Raw genomic sequence first — 21196 nt, forward strand, 5'->3', positions numbered from 1 at the left:
GACACACAGGACCTATTTTAGCATACTTGAAAAAACATGACTGATTTACCAAAAAAACCAGTAATATTCCAGGTTTCAGAAATGCATGCATGCTGCTTTTAATGCTGATTTGACTTTATAACTGAAAATTACAGTCCATATTACTATTCTGTATACTTATAAGATTATTGATTAGTTGAATGATTCCCAACAGCATGTGATGTGGTACATTTACCACAGGCTGCATTTGCCTGTGTTTGCCTGCACTGCCTACCAGCTGATCATAAAATCATAGAATCATTTAGGTTGGAAAAGACCTTTAAGATCATCAAGTCCAACCGTTAACCTAGCACTGCCAAGTCCACCACGAACCATGTCCCTAAGCACTACATCTACACGTCTTTTAAATCCCTCCAGGGATGGGGACTCAACCACTTCCCCGGGCAGCCTGGTCCAGTGTCTGACTACCCTTCCGGTGAAGAAATTTTTCCTAATATCCAATCTAAACCTCCCCTGGTGCAACTTGAGGCCATCTCCTCTTGTTTTATTGCTTGTTACTTGGGAGAAGAGACCGACACCCACCTTGCTACAACCTCCTTTCAGGTAGTTGTAGAGAGCAATAAGGTCTCCCCTCAGCCTCCTCTTCTCCAGGCTAAACAACCCCAGCTCCCTCAGCTGCTCCTCATAAGACTTGTTCTCTAGACCCTTCCCCAGCTTCATTGCCCTTCTTTGGACACGCTCCAGCATCTCAGTGTCCTTCTTGTAGTGGAGAGCCCAAACCTGAACACAGTATTCAAGATGCAGCCTCACCAGTGCTGAGTACAGGGGCACTATCACTTCCCTAGTCCTGCTGGCCACACTATTCCCGATGCAAGCCAGGATGCTGTTGGCCCCAGGGTGTCTCCACACTAGGAAGTCATGTGAACCACAGGAACACATCTGTTGAGCAAAACAACCAGTGTTGATGGACTTGGTGTCTGCACTACACATATGCCAACTTCCCTTTTCCCTTAAACTCATTCTAGCCATGGACACAATGCCCATTAGTTGCTAAAGTACATTAGGTCCCCTTGGATCATCTCTTCCAGTCATGTTCACCCAGAAGAAATCCACTGCATGAACTCTCAGATTGGTCCATGATGTGAAACAAAAGATGATCATGATGCTCAGGAGACTCACTCCAAAAGCAAAGTCTGATCCATGTTAAAACATTAATGTGTAGATGCACCTCAGGCACTTCTAACATCTCCCACAAACACACTAGAGTAGTATTTCAGTGCTTCCTACTAGACTAGATTTTTCTCAGATGCCACACTGTTTCAGGGCCATTAAAAGCAATGTTGCTTTCTGGACTTGCAAAACACTTAGGGTTCTGGTGTCTCATGCCCTTAAGAAACTAAGCATTTAAAAAAAAAAAAAAAAAAAAAACAAACAACCACACATTTTTAGATCATCTAAAATGTCCATTATAAATACTCTAACTGTAAACTATATGAACACAGGATACTCCATGCAGGTTGCATTGTCATGGAGTCATTTCTGATTACAAAACTGCTAAATGCATTTTATTACATACCAGCCATGTGATGTTTTACTGTATTTTCTCCTATTCTGTTCCTGTATGTATGGGAGGGACATCATTATATACTACACTTGTATCTTTGGCAAGAGTATGTATACACACCTGCCCTTGAAACTGAACAGCTCTTCAGTACCCATGTTATTGTGACTCAATATCAGGCACCATCAAATTTTATGCTCACGCTCTTGTACTTAACATACTAATTATTTCCAATATAATTGCCTGAAATTCACATGATAAATTTCAGGAATGTATTTCCTTTCTCTTTGGCATATGTCATTAGTTTATAAGATACTAAATATTTCAAGCAGTAGTAGCAGCCATATCCACCACAAGCTGATGGATACATATATTTTCATCTCCTTTTAAAAGAAAAACAAACAAAAAAAAGAATAAATTCCATGCAGTAAGTACCTTTCTCAACAGAAAATATCCGTGACGAATATCCCCTATCTTATTCCAATTGTCTTGATATATCACTATAAAATTTCTCCTCTTTGATCTGTGAAAGCCAACAAGCTCAATGAACATCATTGCCTATATAAATACTTTGTTTCACTATCCTAAGTTCTTTTAATATTGTAAAAGCATGTAGAAAAGTGTGATCTCAGCAGTAAAAAAGAGCACAAATAATGATCTTACAGATGAAATATGCAGTCTGAAATTCTACTATAATTATACATTAGCAGTTCCACAGACCCATTCGTATTTATAAATAAAGTTTTCTATATAAAAATCCTATTTTAGAAGAATTATTGACGTGCATAGCAAAGCTCTCAAAAGCAACAAGTGTCAAAATTAACACAGTCCTTGGAGCTCTAAGAGTTGTTTAAAACAGTCTTTGGGAATTTTTTCCATAGAAGACCTGGCTCAGTGAGTGAAGTGCACTTCACCAGACCTGGGATTTCCTAGAAACATTTGCAAAAGGGTTCTGTGGTCATTCAGGAATTAAAGAACTGTCCAAATTAAAATGACCCTTGGACTCATAAACAGAACAGCCTATCCTCAATCTGAACAAAAAACAACACAATATTAACATATATTCAGAAAGCACTAATTCAGAGAAACATGTCAGCCACACAAAAAAAGCTTTCACTACAACAGTTAAAGCAGCATTTCAGGAATAAGTCTTATTCCCCAGACATATTTTAATTCCTACAGTCTTTCCATACATCTGCCTTCATTGTAGACATTACAGAAAGACATACAAAATGTAATGGGTACAGCTTAATTAGCCCACAACTTTATTGTCTCATCTCTAAAGCACAACCCAACAACAAATCACACCGTGCAAGTTAACACTCTTCTCTCCATTGCTCCTATTGGATTGACCGTCAGCCTGTCCCTTCCCAACCCAGCTCTCACTTCTGCAGAAAGCCACCACACAGGACTGCCACATTAAGCCAATAATAAAGACTGGCAGATGCCAGTTGTGTACTGGTCGGGTACCGCGTATCACATCACATAATGAATGTCCTCCTCCTAATTGTATCATGTAACAAATAGGTTGTCATGGCCCCCTTCCCTCGACTTCAGCTCAGTGCTGCTCTCTTTCATCAGGTCTCAGACCTGTAAACCCTGTTCATATTTCTCTCCAGACCACATTTTTACTCCCATCCTATTTTAAGGAACTGCAACAGCTCCCAGAGCAGCAAAGGCTGCAATGACATTGTGTTGACAACAGATGAAAAACAGGCATCAAGTGAAGGAGCACACAGAAGGGTGGGTGAGTCTTTCCCTTTCCACTTGAAATTTAACATGCCTGCTAACCTGATCCTGGCTTGGTTCCTTTGGCCCTGCAATACCGACAGTATATTCCTGAGAGAAGAGCCAGCCTGTTAATGCAGGTTACAATAGATACAATCCATTTCTTCAGTTTTCTTAGGAGCTTTTTCTGGTTTGTTAAGAACTGTGTGCCACAAGAAACATATATTACACAGGACAACTGCTGCAGTCCAGTCTTCTAGACCACCCTGCAACCAACCTAAGACTGTGAAAGGACAGATGAGAGGGAAAGGAAACCAACATGAAATTCTATTATTTGAGAAAGATATAACATACTAAAACTACATTTACAGTTCGAGCTACAGGGATATTAACTGGATCTTTCTACAGCAACAATCTTCACTGGAAGATTTACGTTGCCTCATCATATTGTCATAAAACTTTCTACAAACATAAACAGTCTGATAACTAGCTAATGAAGACATACCATAAAAAGAAAATAAATCTCTCTTCAAGGCAGGACTGAAGCATTTGTCATTAACACATCTGGTTACCAGAGATATAGCTGTTATGCAGAGCAATCATTTCCTAACAGGTCCATCAGGTTTAAGACATTTCTAGCATCAAGTGAAAGAGTTAAAAATTAAGACAGGTTAATTTGCATTGAAGTTATTGAAAGGCTTGTAATATGAGAGGTGTCAAAGCTCAGCCTAAGTCCCTACCCAAGCCACAGAATTTTAAAATGTCCAGTTAATGTAAACAATTGGATATGGGATTTCCACATAATTCCATTGCAAGGATCACACAAGTTCTAAAGCCTAGAATTTTCTTTTATATAAATCTTGGACCTAAATTAACAGTTACAAAAGAAAAACATTATCATGTATAACTTCAAGTGCATAAAATGTGGACAACTGAGGTTAATACTAGTTGTTAACATCTTGAATTCTCAACCGGCTTTTTATATTAAAATTTTGTTTCTCTTTCTTAAATCATCTATATTTGCAGAACTGACAAATATTTTAGTTGTTCCATCTTTGGAAAGTCTCAGATACTGGTGGCATGCTCCAGGAATTCTACCCCAATTATAATGTTTCCTTCCATTTTACCAGCCTTCTCGCCTGTGCAAAGCAATTAAGAAAGACAGTGAAGTGAAGTGGGTTGTGGTACTACAAATATGTTGATAATATTCAAGTTTCTTTTTCATTGGACTGAGGAGCTCTGCTTGATTTGCTTTCTCAGTGGGAAGGTCATGGATGAGAACAACTTGACTGAGGCTCGATCTATACCAGATGGATCTACTAGGTATGAGTAAGCATCTTAGGGGCATGAAAATTTGACATCTGCTCCTATTATTAAGAGGATAAGCCATGTCTGTTGATGAAACTTACAGGGATGCTTTGGAATCCCTGAGGGCACCTGGATACATAGAGTAAAAATCAGTAACTGGGCAATATCTCATTTTTTAAAAACATAATTATTTACTGTCTTTAGTGGTACTCAGCTCTGGTTACATCAAAAATTGCTTCTACCTTTCCTTACCATCTGAAGGAATCTCTTCTAAAATATCTTAATTTGAAGTCAAGGTGCCCATCTTGAGTACTGTGTGCTGTTTTGGGTGCCACAGTACAAAAAGGATACAAAGCTACTAGAGAGCATCCAGAGAAGAGCCACAAAGATGGTGAGGGGTTTAGAGGGGAAGTCATATGAGGAGCAGCTGAAGTCACTTGGTCTGTTCAGCCTGGAGAAGAGGAGACTGAGGGGAGACCTCATCACGGTCTACAGCTTCCTCACAAGGGAAGGACGAGGGGCAGGTGCTGATCTCTTCTCCCTGATGACCAATGATAGGACCCGAGGGAACGGCAGGAAGATATGCCAGGGGAGGTTTAGGTTGGACATTAGGAAAAGGTTCTTCACTCAAAGGATGGTGGAGCACTGGAACAAGCTCCCCCGCGAGGTAGTCACAGCGCCAAGCCTGACAACATTCAAGAAGCATTTGGACAACACCCTCAGACATATGGTGTGAATTTTGGGGTTGTCCTATGCAGTGACAGGAGTTGGACTCGATGATCCTTGTGTGTCCCTTCCAACTCAGGACACTGTATGATTCTATGCTTTGCATCTGGCAAATAACTGGAAATTCAGTTTTACTTTGTCCTAAAGGCATAGTATCATTTACTACCGCTCTGAATTGTAAAGGATGATGTCAAGATGCAGTAAGATGGTATTTAACAAATTCAAGTTAATTTTCTTTAAACAGCACACTGGGAAATTTCTTGTTTTTATCTATACATTCTATACATTTATCTATACATTCTGAACAGATATTTCCAGTTCCTTCCTACAATTTGGAAAGTGTCTGAGGATAGGTTTAACTTTCAAGGTTAGTCCACTTTGCTGCTCTTTTCTTCTACTTGAGAAAAAGGAAGCATTTTGAACACTGGAAGGAAGCTTGAAATAATTACTGCTTGCTGTTGCACGTTTATTGCCACTGTAATTACAGCTTTGGTGCTGTTCAGTGCTCAAATGTATATGTGTGTGATTCTATGATTAAACTAAATCTTTTACAAGATGAGCTAATATGCTGCATGTGCAGCATCAAATACATTTCTACTCCACTTGGTCAGTGAAGATACATTGGATAGAAAATGCATGAAATTTACCAAAAGCCTACTGTCTTTCATATTGTTTATTCAATTTTTTTAACTCAAAGAAAAAAAACAACAATAAGCTGCTAGCTGCAAAAATCTACATCTTCTTTCCTTATTTATTCTGACAAACATGTCCCATAGAAGCTACTAAGCACTATATGAAGAGTGACACACACCTCATTAATTGGATGATTTTTACCTCTTTGTGTCAGTTTGTCTAACCCCAAATATTCCTTCCACCTACTGCAGATCCAGACTGACCAATGTTTGGCTAATTCGTGATCTCTCAGTTCACAGTTGCATAGAAAGAAATGTCAAAACAGAAGAAAGCCTCAAGCTCTCCTAGTTCCAGTTCCCTTCCCAAAATTGCAAGATACGAATCAAATGTCAACATATTATACACTCTTTGTGACTAAGAAAAATGGCGGCAGGTAATGATTTGATTCATTATTGTCTAGCTGTAGTTACACAGTAATGGGATTTCATTGTTTTCAAAGGAGCTATAACCATTACCTAATTGAAAAAAAAAAACCAAACCACACCCTGTTGAATTAGTTTCCATGTAGGAACAGAAATTTTGAAAAATATTGACAAGCAGTCACTGTATTAGGACACATTATTATTATTATCATCATCATCATCATCATCATCACCCCTTCCTCAGCATTCGACTATTTGCTGCTTCACATATCTGTTCATCCATGTACTAAATTCCAACAAAACCCAAAGTCTTCTAGCAAGTGATGTTAAGAAATGAATTTACAGTGTCTAGGTCCAGAAATGCCCTGAGGCCTGACTGGAATGTTCCAGTAGGGCAAAGAAATAATTAACAGTTAAAAAGCATTATCAATTAACTACACGTGATGTATAGCCCTAGATCTATGGCCTAAATCACAAGATGAGAAACCATGTTAATGTATGTGAACAGTGATTACTTGTGTTCTTTTTTTTAATATAAGTTAATGTGAAGATAACTCCCCTAAAGAGTAATCCATAAAAAAAGAAAAACAGAAGTATGCTTATAAATTCTTATAAGAATGGCAAGGAAGGTTGAACTATGTTTGCGCTGGATTAAATGAGTACATTATTCTCACCCAGTCTTCAGCATCAACCACAATCTCTGACTCTCTGGATAGAATACATTTGTTCTGAAGCAACCTTATTATTTCCCTCATATTATCTTATTACAGGATCCACAGCAGCTGGATTGCAACCCTCACTGGAAGAAAAAACAGTGTCTTCACTACCTCGGCTATGTTTGCACTTTGAGTTGTGACCACTTGAGAAATTACAGTGGCAGCAGTTCGTCAAACTTCTGACTTGAAAGACAACATCCTTGTAGTAGACAGTGCCCAACACACTGCCTGGGGAGGTCACTTCACTTTCTTTACTGTATGGGAATAAAACATATGTACAGCTCTTCTCTCATCACATGACCAAACTTTATTATATATGTGCAATACAGTAAATCCAGCACTTCTGAAAATGCACAGAACACATGCATAAGAAGATTCAAAGCTTTTCCTGAAGAACTGGGATTACATGCATTTTGAATTAAACAGTAAGTAAATCACAGTATTGACTCAAGCGTGCAGGCTGCCGTCCGTCACCAGAACATATTTCTGGTTGAAAACTCTCCAAAGAGTAAGATCGTAATGTTTGGAGAGCAGGAATTGTTCAGAAAGCCAAAGTATCCTGTTCCTTTGTCCCTCTTTTCTCACAATCCACCAATGTAGTTAAAGTCTTTAGGAAAGACAGAAACAAGGAGCAAGCTGCCACCACCAGAACACGCTCAGCCCATGAACTGCCTCCAGACTCCCAAATTACTTTTAGGAAAGAAATGAATGAAAACAAGCTGAAAAGAAGCCAGTCACAGGTCAGCAGCATTACCTGGACAGGCTGCACACCTGAGCACCCCTGGTCTAGAACAAACTTAATGTTTATTTGCCAGCATTGGTATACATGACAGGACAACAAATTAGCTAGAACTTTGTGGTGAATTTTCTTGGAGGTTTTACCTGTAACTGGACCTTCTAATGAAGACAAAAGGATTTTCAAACCACATTTTTACTAAACTGCAAACAAGAAAAAATAACCTTTTTAAACCAAGTAAAATTCCATGCAGCTGAGAAAGAACAGAAATAAAAAATATTTATAAACAACTCTTCCTACAGCCATTGTGTCTGTTCTCTGTTCCCAGCCTTAGTTTCAATTAATTGTGTCACAGTAAAATCTACAGTCCCCTCTACTCCTAGACAATTTCTCTTCCCAGAGTTGTGTGCCTGCTCGAGGTCACCTATCTCCAGCTTTCTCCCTTCTGAGACACTCTGTCTCTTCTTTTGCTTCTCCTGCAAGTTCTGGAGCCATGCCTTCCTCAGGAATCTCAGCTGCTTACCAGGGGAGTCACTCCCTTTGCAAGCTTGCGTCAAGTCACTTCTGTTTTAAAGGAATATAATGTAACATGCAGACCAAGAAAAAACAAAGCAAAACATGCAGTGTCCATAAAGGTATAAGAAGCCACAGGGGTTTTTTTCTGATGAAAGATGCATGTATTTTTCTGTATTATATTTTCCATACATTAATATTTTTACGTAACTTTGATGTCATACCCCTTTGACAGTCTAGAGACACATTGGTGAAAATATGGTTCACAGAAGTCAATGGAAATTTGATAAAAACTTTGGGCTGGTGTTGTTCCACAAATCTGGAAACATCTGGTATTCTTCTCGGTGGATGGAAATGAATGCGTGATTCTTTTTAATGAAAGGATGAAAGGAACAGTACTCTGTTTTCAAGTTTAAAGGGTCCACTTACTTTTCAACACCCCCAGTTCTCCATCTTCGTGTCCTGTGATCTCTTGGACATTAAAAGGCTAAAAAAGGGGTACAGCTAGAGTTGGGATACCAAGTTCACAGCACTCTTCTTCATTGTTGACAAAGGCTGCGTGGACCTAGTACTCATACATGGACCCGATCCAGCTGAAATCAACAGAAGGCTTTTCATGGGCTTCAAAGGTTTTTGAAATATAAGGCCTTATAAGGCTCAGCTGTGGGAAAGGTCAAAAAATGAAGATTCTTGGTGTAAATTCCAAGGCAAGTGCTTTTTTGGTGCAAGGCTTACATTTGCTAGGCATTGACTACTTAATATCAATACATATGTGTCTTTCTTCTGTATCATATTCCTGATACACTTGGTCATTGATTGTATTTTCAATCTTTAAAAATATGGATACTAAACAACAGCACTTTCTTTTTCTGTTTACAGAAGTTGGATATGTGCTCAAATCCAGATAATCACAGAAAACCCAAATTCACACAGAATAGCTAACGGAGATGTAGACCAGCTTGTGAATAATAATCTTCATTTGTAGACACACATAAATTCAGCATTCAGTCTTAAGAAGTTTGCCCTTTGCAAAACAACAAATGTTCAGCATCTGGGAAATCAGTCTGGTTTTCAAGCTGTCTCAGAAATGCATTGGGATTTTTTTTTTCCTTATAGGACACTTACTAAACCAGACACATTTAAATACGGTTCAGAGCACTAGTTAATCACAGAGACAACCCATATGCAGACAATGAATAATGTTTTAATAATAGTTTTAATATGAACATTACCTAGCTTATAGCCTTTCACTCCCTAGTAAGTGGATATATGTTCGAACGGAAGAGGGATTTACATTTTAGAACTCCCAGTGTTTTTTTTCAAAAGTTTTCTAATGCTTTTCAAAAGCAACATCTCCTCCCCCTCCCCTGTGACATTCAAACTATGCTTTGCCTCAAAACTTATTAGCAACTTTTCTATTGCTTTTATCGCATTTAGTATCAGGCACATTTACTAAATTAATGGCAATTTTAATTTTATGAACAAAAGCAAGATAGCATGAAGAATTTTCTTCTAATATGTAAGCATCCACAAGTAAAATGCGAGAAAAGTATCTTGGCAACTCTTATTGTTCAATACAATTGGTTACCATTCACTTACATTTTCATACAGTTTATTTGATTTGTACTTAAAACTTATACTTGAGACACAGCCAAACACTCTAATTTGGGAAAGCAATGGTCAAGGTTAAGGTCCCAAATCTGAGTAATCAAAACTGCTAGAAAACAACGATCAGGGTCTGTAACTCCTGCACTAATAGCAACTGTGCAAGCCTTCACTGATGCCAAAGAGATTTGAGTTTGTTTGTAAGGAAGTGAACGTAACTCCCACTGAAATCAGGGAGGTTCATACCAGACTAGGATAAACTGCAAAGACTAACTGTGGTTCAATTCCACAATATGGTGAATAATGCAGGTGTTTTCACTAGATGCAATCATCATTATTTAAAACAAACCTTTCGTCTTCAAAGTTTTTACAGAAGAACATGTTAGAAGATCTGTGCACCTCTTGTTCATGACAGCAGATCTCAATAATAAGAGCACACCAAATGCCAGAATAATTATCCAGATCATATGCCATATGAACAATAAAAACAGAAGAATGACTGGGAATTTTAACAAGTTTTGAGAAAATCATAAAGTAATGTCAAATGTTTAAATTTGTCTGTGTAAAGAAATTAAGAGCAGTGTGCTTTATGAGACATATGAAAGTCAGAATTATTTAACACAAGGACTATTTTTGGAAAGGAGATGAGTACTGAAATGGCAACACAAGCAGATGGCACACATTTCCTAAGTAGTAACATGTAGAAAAGATTGTGAACATGTCCCAAAAGATCTAAGCAAACTCGGTGCCTGGGCAGCCTATCTATCCATCAGAACTGAAATATTCCAGGAATAACACACTACATATCTACTACATCTCATTACAAAAGTACTACCTATCTTTTCAAAAGATTCCATGAAAAGTATTTTAGGGTTTTGGAATTATTCAAGACAGTTACAATAAATGGTTTCTTCATGATCTCCGTCTTCACTACAGCAGAGCATAAAGAGGCACATGCACCCTAGACTTTCAGCCTAGCCTACAGCCTGACCTACATCTGGAATCAATTGCAGATTTTTGCAGGTGCAGTCACTTCGGAGTAACAAGCAATTTGAAGGCAGATGTGCTGGCATTTAGACAACTAGCTGCCTTACTTGTAGGTAAAATCTGCTATTGGGTATCTAGAGGTAGTCACTTGCACACTATTTGCTTGCAGATATAAAATCTGAGAACCTTTTTATTATTTATTTAAAAGAATTGCCTGGTTTTCCTCAAAAACTTCATTTGTCCTAACAGGTAACAGTCCATCTATAACAGTGAAAACAACCTCCTACCACCATATAGCTATCAGTCATTCAATGTAACAAACTTTTAAGGCCTTATTGTTCCCTCTTACAGCTATTAAACATTACACAACATACAGATCTATTAGCTTAAAAGAACATTTTTCCATCTTTTCAAAAACAGTTTTGAGTTAGCCTTAGGTGATCTAGCTTAGTACTAATTCCTAAGTACTAATTCCTAGTACATTACTGTTAGATTTATACTAAATCACAGTTACAAGGGGAAATCTGTCAATAATTTCCCTTCATATATCACAAAACTGGCTTACCACTTGCAGGATGTCTACACTGTATCAAAAGTTGCAACTGTAACTCATCCACTACTCAAATAAATTAGCTTAGGTATGAATACAGAAGCCCTATGTGACCAAGCTCATTCACATTGTTGCCGATATGCTTTTAAACAGTACCCATCTGAACGAGTTTAAAACAATACCTCATGAGCCTATTCAAGCAGTAATCACAATTCTGGATCACACTACATGTATATATCCCAGTGATGCTGAATTTCCCTCTTAAGAATAAAGAAGTGGATTTGCTAAAATTCAATTTATTATTGAGGACTACCCAAACACCAAAAAAAAAAAAAAAAAAAAAGGAAAAGAAAAAAAATAAAGAAAACCACAGTGAGATGTACTGATATCTAAAAATATGGAAAAAGAAAAAAATCTGACTGGATTTAGCATTAGCATGTTGTTTTTAATGCATTGACAACCATAAATGGTCATATATAAACTAACGTAAGAAAAATTTAAATAGTGAAAATGAATTTAGAAGTGAGTACCAATATTTAGCATGCATTGTATCTTTGAAATGTAACTACTCCTGTTCTCTGTTCTAGTCACTCCTCTGCATCTGGAGAGCTGGGTCCAGCGCTGAGCTCCTCAGTACATGTGAGACATGGACTTAGTGGAGCAAGTACAGCAAAGGCCACTCAGATTAAGGGATTGTAGCATCCCTCATATGAGAAGAGGCTGAGAGAACTGGATTGTTTAGCCCAGAACAGAAAAGGCTCAGACGGTTCTCATCAACATTTATAAATACCTGATAGTTGGGAGTAAAGAAGATGGAGGCAGACTCTTCTCAGTGGTGCCCAGAAACAGGACAAGAGCCAAGGGGGGAAAACTGAAGCACAGGAAATTCCATCTGAATGTAAGGAAACACTTTTTTTTTTTTTTTTTTTTTTTACCATGTGGATGGTTGAACACTAGAACAGGTTGCCAAGAGGTGCTATCCAGCCTCAACTACTCTGTCACTCTGTGAGCACGTGCCCATGGCCCCTCTCTGTTCCTGCGACTCCATACAGCAAGCAGAGCCGGTCAGCCTGACTGGTAACTACCGCCAGCCTCTTGCTGCCACCATTCTTCCATCCTCTGGCATGTTCTACCACCCTCTTAGCTTCTGACCCAGTAAACAAGATTGACACCTCCTCTATCTTAGCTAATTTGTCAAGTTTCACATATTAGGAAAGAAGACACTTGAGAGATCTGTAACCGATGGCAACTAAGACAAAAGATCCACAAGTTCACAGGTACAAGTAAACACTGCTCTCCATACCATTTTTATGCTGAACCTTACACTGATGTTCAAGCTCTTATTCACAAAGAAAACTTTTAATCATGCTGTTTTCTGAACACAGCTCAGATGGCTGGCAGTAGAGGTTAAAATCCAAACTGTGTTTTCACTCAACTTGAAAACAGAACACTAAAGGTCACTGCCATGCCTGCTCCCCCAAAATGGAATGAGTTCATCCACAACTAGTATCACAGATGGGAAAGGTTACACCCATAGAAAGCAATGCAAGGAATTTAGTCTCACTCCACTAAAAAACGTAGGTTATACAGAAAAGCTCTAGCTAAACTAATCTGAGTATTCAAGCCTCTTTTCCAGCTAGCTATACGTCATCCCTATTTATATCCATACCCTTTTCAGGAATGCAAAAAATTATGCAGTAACTGTGACCTCATTTTCATGAGGGTTTTACCTACTGTGCTAGGTTACTATAAAGCTAGATTCATAAATAAACTTTGGATACATCGTTAGAATCCCTGACTTTTTCCTTTACCTCAGCTAAAACGCTGAGAAGGGAACTGCCGTAATGTGAAAATGTTGAAAGAAAGAATGTATCCAATGACATCACCTTTCTTTACAACCTCAGTCCCTAAAACAGTGTGCTCTCTTCCACACAGGATTCACAATCTTGATATTTCTTGTGCAGCCAGGCACCCTTAACCCTTCCTTTCATTCCAAAACAGAGGAGGAATCTCCCTTCCCTTCTTATAAGGGCAGCTTTTGTGTTCCTCACTAACACAGACACATACTTTTAGACAACAGCCCAATGGGTACAACACTGATTATGATACAGGACTGTCAGATTCAAATCTACATCTTCTCCACTGTAGGCAGGCCACTTGATTGTCATGCTCTTGGTTACTGGAAGAACACTCAGCATCGTCCCCTGTTCCCGTGATTTGCAGAGAATTTTGCCTGAAACAAAGCACAGCAGCAGGAACTCTACCCTACTTGTCAATGCAGTCACCCAGGAGCCTGGATGGATTCCAGTAATGCTCCAATTACTCCCTCAGACATGTTACACAACAGTCCATGTAAAACCTCGGTCTCAACACCCAAAATACCTAAAAGCGAGTATCCTAAACATTAGGGTAGAGAGCTGTGTTCTCTTTTCCCTACTCTTTCCGGTCACAGGTCAACGAATGCTTCATTCAGTGCTGTCCAATGGCCCAAGTTACACAGTTGGGATAAAAAAGTTTTCTCTCATCTGCAAAAGGCCAAAACAAGCTAAAGCTCAATGCTGCACACACTCCAGGAAGACAGAAGTGATATGTCAGAGTCCCTTCAGTCATAGATTGAACATCATTCTCTACTGTGGATGAGTATGTAAGTAATATGCTCTTACATAAAAGAAGAAACCACTATGACCCATTCTGCTTACATTTTTTGTTTGTTTGCTTTTTTATGAAAGGACCTTGTGCCAGCATGTTCTGTGTGAAACTTCCCAGCCTGTAGATAGGCCATAGATAGATATAAAATGTACATATTTCATTGGGCTATAAGACCCATGTGGTGCAATATCTCTCATATTGATCCCAAACGTCCTTTGGTGTAACTTCTACCCAGAATTCCCGAACACTCCCAAAACTGGAAAACTTCCCTGGCCATGGGAATTTTATAGCAAAAAGCAGGCATCTGTGCCTCCTCAACAGGCGTTCTGAAGATCACAGACTTTTGATTTAGGTGACTAATTCTTCTCCTAGCCCACATGAATAGCCTACATGGAAGAAAAAAAAAAAAAAAGTAAATTATTTGACCTGTGCATTGGTTAAAATAATTCCCCACCAAGAATGCACCTTTAAAATAGGCTTAGAACTGCTTTCCAAATGTAAATTAATAAATAGATTTTTTTTTAAAAAAGAACACCTCTCTTGACCCTTTCACAAATAGGCATGTAAAGAAAAATGGGTGAAAATTCTCTGTGGGGGAAAATGAATGAAAATGTCTTGTGAGCATTTTGGAAATTTGAAAAATATCAGTTGGCATTCAAACAAGGGACCTAGCAAGTACAGAATTAATCCTGATTTCCTATTCATATATCTTGGACCTCATTCCCTGTAAAATGTTAGTGATGTGGTTTTGGTACCATGAGCTACATGAAATGAACTCTCTCTGAAGTGTTGGGGAGGGCACCTCCAATGAAGCATCCAGCTGCTGTCTCCCTGACCCCCACCGCTGAGGCTGTATCTAAAACCAGGCTGGGAAATGAGTGGATCAGTCTTCTTTCAATTCTTGCTCTAACTGGGAGACACTAGAGTTCCCTTCTGCTCCAGTTGGGACGAGCTAGTGTTTAGTTTGCTTCAAAGGTTGAATCAGATTACAAGATAAGTGGGCATCTCTTAAATGAAAAGAACTCCAGAAATTGCTACCAGTTGAGATGAAAAGGGGGGGGGGGGGGGGGGGGGGGGGGTCGGATGTTTAGAAGGAGGGAGAAGAGAGGGAGATGAAAGCAGGATCATATCCTTTAGCGCTCATGGAATAATATGGCCCAGACCTGCATGTCCTGCAGTCCACTGTGTATTATCATTCTCCTGTGAGAACGCTTTCTGTCCTCTAAAACTCTCCTCCCTTCCCTCATTAAAAGACAATGGAAAGCTTAACTTTTATAAACGAGAGCACTTTATTTTCCAAACATTACGGTCGTTTCATGTGTAGCAGAAGTTTGATCCCTAGTAATTTAGATAAATTACCATGTGCTTTAGCAGGTTGGGGTTAAAACTCGGAGATTTTGAACTGATTACAAAAAAAAGAGCCAGTTATCAAGTCCTAACTGAGTAATTCGCAGCTTATTTCACCCTTGCTAATTAAAATGTAATCACTATTGTTTGGCAATGTGCATTCTGTCAGCAGTTTCACGTCGGAAAAGAAATCTTGCCAAGAAAACACAAAAAAAAAAGCTTTTCACCAGGAATTGGCTTGATCTAAACTGCCTCTTTAGCCACTGAAACTGTAAAACAAGTAAGTTACAACCGCCTGACAGCGCAATAAAAAATACTAATCCCTCTCGGAGATAATGAACTATTTATCGGGGACCCTCCTTTCAAGCCATCGGGTGAAGCGGAGACCACGCCGGCAGCGACCGCCCCGCCGCCCGGGGCCCCGGCGGAGCTGCGGGAGAAGCGGGGCCGCGGCCAGGGCAGCGCCGGGGCGGGAGCGGGGGCCGCCCCTTCCCCACCCGCCTCGGGGTGCGTCCCCGGTCTCTGTAGCCCCAGGCCGGTTACAGGCACCGACCAGCTCCTGCTGCCGTTGGAAGGAAGGCGTTCAGCTTTCCTTTCGCACTGACTTCTTTTTAACTGGGGTTACCCTTAAGCATCTCCCACGCCGGCCCCTGGTGCCAAGCCCTTAGCCCTGACCGCTGCTTTCCCCAAACCTCTGTCCGAGCGGCTGACAGGAACAGGAGCAGGGCAAGCGGGCGGCGCGATCGCCGCTCGGTCCCCTGCGGGCTGCAGAGACGCCATCCCGAAAGGTGGAGGTGCCCCCCTCCCCCCCAACCGGGCTGCCCAGCCCCGTCCGAAAGGGGCTTGGGGGACAGGGAGGGAGAAGGGCTGGCGGTTCTGGAGGGTTTCCGTCATTTGGATGGAGTCGACTCGGTTTAACTCTTGCACAATGTCGAACAGGTGGGGACGGGAGAAGGGAAAGGTGCGTGCCTAACTGGAAGACGGGAACGGACGGGCAGATTCCCGCTGCTGTTACACCACCTCCCGCACCGCTGCCAGCGCCCTCGCTTTCGGGGCTCGCCCTCCCTCATTTCACTTTTGTGCCCTGTAGGTCTCCCGCCACTTCAACCCCCTTTCCCCCAAAATCATGTCGCATGTCCCCATGTCCCATGGACCCCCATGTCCCCACTCCCGTTAGCCAGAGATGTGCCCCTGTTTCACAAAACAATGTGTTATCCCCACCCTCGCCTTCCAGCAGGTCGGAACCCAGTATTACACCTTCCCGATCATCGCTCTTAACAAATAAGCTCAAACTTTCCCACCAGGCCGGAGAAGGGAACCACCCGCGGGCGGCAGCGCGCAACGACCCGCCCGGCCCGCGGGCAGGCGGAGCCCCGCGGCATCGCCCCAGCACCGCCCGCTGCCGGGAAGCACAAGCGCACCCCGGCCCGGGAGCACCGTGCTGCGGCCGCCTCGCCCGCCCCACGGCCTCGGACATCACCGGAGGCAGCGGCCGGGGCCCGTCCCGCCGCGCCGGAGGCAGCGGCAGAGGCAGGGCGCGCCGAGCACCTGCGAGGGGCCGGGGCGGAGCGGTGCCCGCTCCTCGCCCCGCCGCCCGGCCGGCGGGCAGCTGACAGCGTGCGGCGGGGCGCGGCGTGCCGGGAGCCCCGCGATCCGCCGCCTCCTCCCGGCGACCGGCGGGTCCGGGCGCTGCCGCGGGGCCGTGCCCACCTGTCCGCCGCCTCCAGGTGCTGGCGGCGGCAGCCGCAACGCGCCCGCCATCCCGCGGGGAAACGGCCCCCCGAGTTCGCCAGCGGCGCTCCGGCCCCGGCCGTCCTTTCCGCCCCCACCGCGCCGCGGCCGGTGCCGAGGGACACCCACCCGCCGGGCGGCGCCGTGCCCCTACCTGGAAATGCTTGAAGAAGGCGGAGATGCGGGTGATCTGGAGGCTCAGGCACCTGGAGGTGCATCTGGCGGCGGCGAAAGCCTCGTCCTGCCTGCGGGCGGCGGCGGCGCCGGCCCCCGGCCCGGCGGGGCTGCCGCAGGCGGCCGCTACCCAGAGGAGCAGAGCGAGGGACGCGCCGGGCGCCCTCCGCACCATCGCTCTGCGGGAGAGGAGGGCAGGGGGGCGGCCGGGCGCTGCGGGGGGCGGCAGGCGCCGGGGGAAGCTCCGCTCGGCGGGCTGGTGCCGGGCTGCGCTGGGGGCAGGCACCGCCGCGCCGCAGAAACTACACAAGAAAGTTCAATCATTCAACTCCCCTGCTCCCGCCCGCCCCGGCCCACAGCCCTCCCCCGCCCGGCAGCGGGCGGGCCGAGGCTGACAGCGGCCGCGCCATTGGCTGCGCCGGGCGCCAGTGGCGGGGCGGGCGGGCCGGGCGGCCGCGGGCAGGTCGGGCCGGCGGGGCCGCCGCTGGCCGGCGGGGCCTTCGCCGCAGGCCGCCACCTGTGGGGCAGCGGGGCGGGCGGCGGCCGGCGGAGCCGCTCGCCCTCTCCTCACGCACAGGCGGGCGCGGTGGGGGTGCCGGCCGCCGGCGGTGGGGGGCCCGGCCCGCTGTCCGTGCGGGGCCGGGGGCGGCGGCCTGCCTCAGCCCTGTCACACCGCGCTGCCGGCCCTGGCGCTGCCGGAGGGGCCCGGCGCAGCCCGCCCGTGGCTTTGTGTATCGGCAGCCCTGCTAAGGAGCCGGCCCTTAAAGCCTTCTCTGTGCTCGTCTCTTTATTTCTTCTTTTTTTTTAAAAAAAAAAGGGACGGGGAGGCAAGAACGCGAGGAAATTACTTTTTGAAACTCACTGTTTCTTACAGAGAAATACTGCGGTGAGCATTTGTCCCAAGGTGAAACCCATAAAGGCTCCTCTGAAGAGTTATTTAAAAATGAAAATCTACAAGTCATTAGTCCAAATACCTCTGGGTAATAGCTGCAAAATTAAAACAGCGCCTTGAGCTTTAAAATGGCTCCCGCACCGTATACATCAGCCTAACGTCCTTTCTCTCTGCGCCTTCAGTTCCAGGGCTGGGAGCGCGTGCCGCAGTATGCAGCACAGAGGTTACGTACTACATTCCTCTCCGTGCGTGCGCTATATGGACTCCTCCCGTTGCAAGTATGTGCTACCAGAAAGAGCAAGTGGATCTTTTCTCACTGGAGCCTGTGGATTGAGCCTCCTGAACTTGAAAATCCCAAGGCTGTATGAGCCGAAATAAGTAGTCTTCAGGCCGTTTCAGGAGTTAATACTAGATTAGTTACTACTATAAGTAGTAGTTTAATGGGGCTATCAAGCCCTATATTAAACAGACTGCAGGAGTCTTCTTAACTGGAACAAGTTTTAGCATAAGTTACATGCTCGTTGGGAAAATCACCTAAAGTCTCATCAAAAGACAGCAAGGTCTTTGACCAGTCTGGCTTGTACTAATTTTACATGGCTATAATTCCTCTCTTTATGGGTGCTCTTATGTACACAAATGTGAAATAAAGCATATTCACCAATGTCATTATTCTTACCAGACACCTTCCATACACCCATATATATCAGAAAATCAAAGTATAAAAAGGTTTGCTACATCCAAACTAATAAATCAGTGATTAATTTCTAGCTTTAGATTCTAGCTAGTTTTACTAGCCTACCACAAAAGGCACAGATTAAAAACAGAAGGGAGTTCTTGTCACAAGTATTGGTAACGTACAAATACAGTAGGAAGCAAGACAAATTTTAGTTTAGATATTACTTTGCAGCTTACAGTGTCTCTTGTCAGCTGACCAGAAATCTTCACTTGAAAGAAGGCAGTAGGCTAGATTCACTCCTGCAAGTGTTAACAGATTGGAATGACAGTTTGCACCCTCGGATGCTTGAGGGAGCGCAGTTGCCAGAAGACAAGGTCACCCGCCACATCCTGGCGCAGAAGTTGCCCCGCTGCTTGCACTGTGTTAGTGTACTCTGCCGGCTATTTTGGAAGTGCCCTGCTTAGGCAAGGAAGACCATCTCAGCTACACCTCCAGAAGTCTTCTGCATCTTTGGATCTGGAGTGACTGCCTACCTCTTGCAGTGAGCAGAGGTCGTAAGTGGCTCAGAAATGCTGTTCCCAGTTCCAACAGGTTTCTCGGTGCTAGAGAACTGGTTACTTCACCTAACCCAGCATCTCTGTAAAAAGAAAAAAAAAACATAGCACGCAAATAAATGCACAGTCCTAGCAGTGTTGTGACAAATAGTGGTGAGCCCATTCAGGCCTCGATACTAAGTTCAGGACTTCCCAGTTTCTAACTGACTAACTTTCAAATAGGTTTTCTTAAGCCTTGACTGAAAATTTTGCAACTATTTTTGCCTTGAGTCAGGAAAAGAAAATTGCTTCACTGATTCATAGTGTTTACAGGTACACCAAGTGCTTCCAACTTTTGCCGTATTTTAGCAGATAATGTGAACTGCCTGAAAAAATATGTAACTATCTGTAAATCAGATGCAAACCTAGAAAGGGCAGATGGTTCTACAGATATATCCCCTCCATGTTACTACTAATGCAATTTATGTTGTGTATTATAAACCCCAGCTTTAAGTAAAAGGGTACAAATCCTGTTTCTTTTGTTTTATAAAGTCTTGTTGCAAAGGGCATAGAGCCCTTAATAATTAAAAAGTTCGTGAATACACAGTTTACTTAGTTGCTTTTGTTTGAAAGGTCATGGTTACAGAGATCATCAGCGTAGTCTGTGAATTCCTTTTTAGTGAGGGCTGGCTTGCTTAGCACACAAAAGACTGGCTGTTCAGTTCCAGTAAAACTGTATTGACACAGGTCCTGTTCCCTTACGTGGAGATTAAGAAACAGGCTTGGTAGCTCAAGAATTTAGTAGGTAATTAAAACCCACTATGGGCTAAATATCCGATAGACCAAAAGACAAGATACATAAGTCTGTAAATACACTCATTTTAAAGAGGTTAATAAATTGGTTACAGAATACAGAAATTTGGGAATAAATTATATATACAAACCAACCAATCTTTAAAGATAATCTGTTAGTACTAGAAGTAGTAGAATTAGTACCAATAAATTCTTGCAAATGCATTGATCTTATGTTAAAAATACAGGGATTATTTTCCTGCCTGTGCTTCAGAGCAGTCTGACAATGTAAAAACGAGCTTTTTTGAAGACCAGCTTTGCGAAACTCGGGGCTGTTTTTTTTACAGGAGACAGCGCCACATGCTGGTTTTGTGAGGTGAGAGCTGCCGGGCGTTGTATCGATTTATTTCTGTTTAATGAGTTGGTTTTAATCGATTTTAAATTAAGCTGACTGTATCTAAAGTAATTACTTCTTATTCCAAAGGAATTACCAACATCAGGTTCTAATTTCAGGTAAACAAATAAAGGAGATGTTATTAATGTTAAAAATATTTATTGTTTTCATCTAAACCACTGTATTCTAGCTCACTGATTTAATTCATTATATTAAATCACCCTAATGCGCCATTCTTTACTCAATTCTCTTCAGCTTTAATTACGTTATGTCAAAAATGATTATAACTCTGGGTACAACATAATGCCCCAAACTCTCTCCAGGAACTCAACATGCTGGGATACCTCTCTGAAATGCCCGCATACTAATGCAGGCAGTATGGGGAATAAACACAATGAGTCAGAGATCTGTGTGCCACTGCAGAGCTACAATCTTGTTGGGATCACGGAGACATGGTGGGATGGCTCCCATGACTGGAGTGTTGCCGTGAAAGGATATAAGCCGTTTAGGAAGGACATGATGAGAAAATGAGAAGGGGCAGTTG

At 42.8% G+C, this 21196-nt stretch overlaps 1 protein-coding gene across 1 annotated transcript in view; it reads right to left on the reverse strand.

The window, feature by feature from the left end:
• The window catches only part of ANOS1 (anosmin 1), a gene marked incomplete at both ends in the record, with an annotated part of 145799 nt that extends 128259 nt beyond the window's left edge, over positions 1-17540 (reverse strand). The window contains one exon of the mRNA XM_082305051.1: positions 17346-17540. Within this exon, the coding sequence (XP_082161177.1) occupies positions 17346-17540 (195 nt within the window). The remainder of the gene's footprint in view (positions 1-17345) is intronic.
• Positions 17541-21196: the final 3656 nt, after the last annotated feature.

The sequence above is a fragment of the Platalea leucorodia genome (genome assembly GCF_965183815.1).
Source record: "Platalea leucorodia genome assembly, chromosome: 2".
Lineage (NCBI taxonomy): Eukaryota > Metazoa > Chordata > Aves > Pelecaniformes > Threskiornithidae > Platalea > Platalea leucorodia.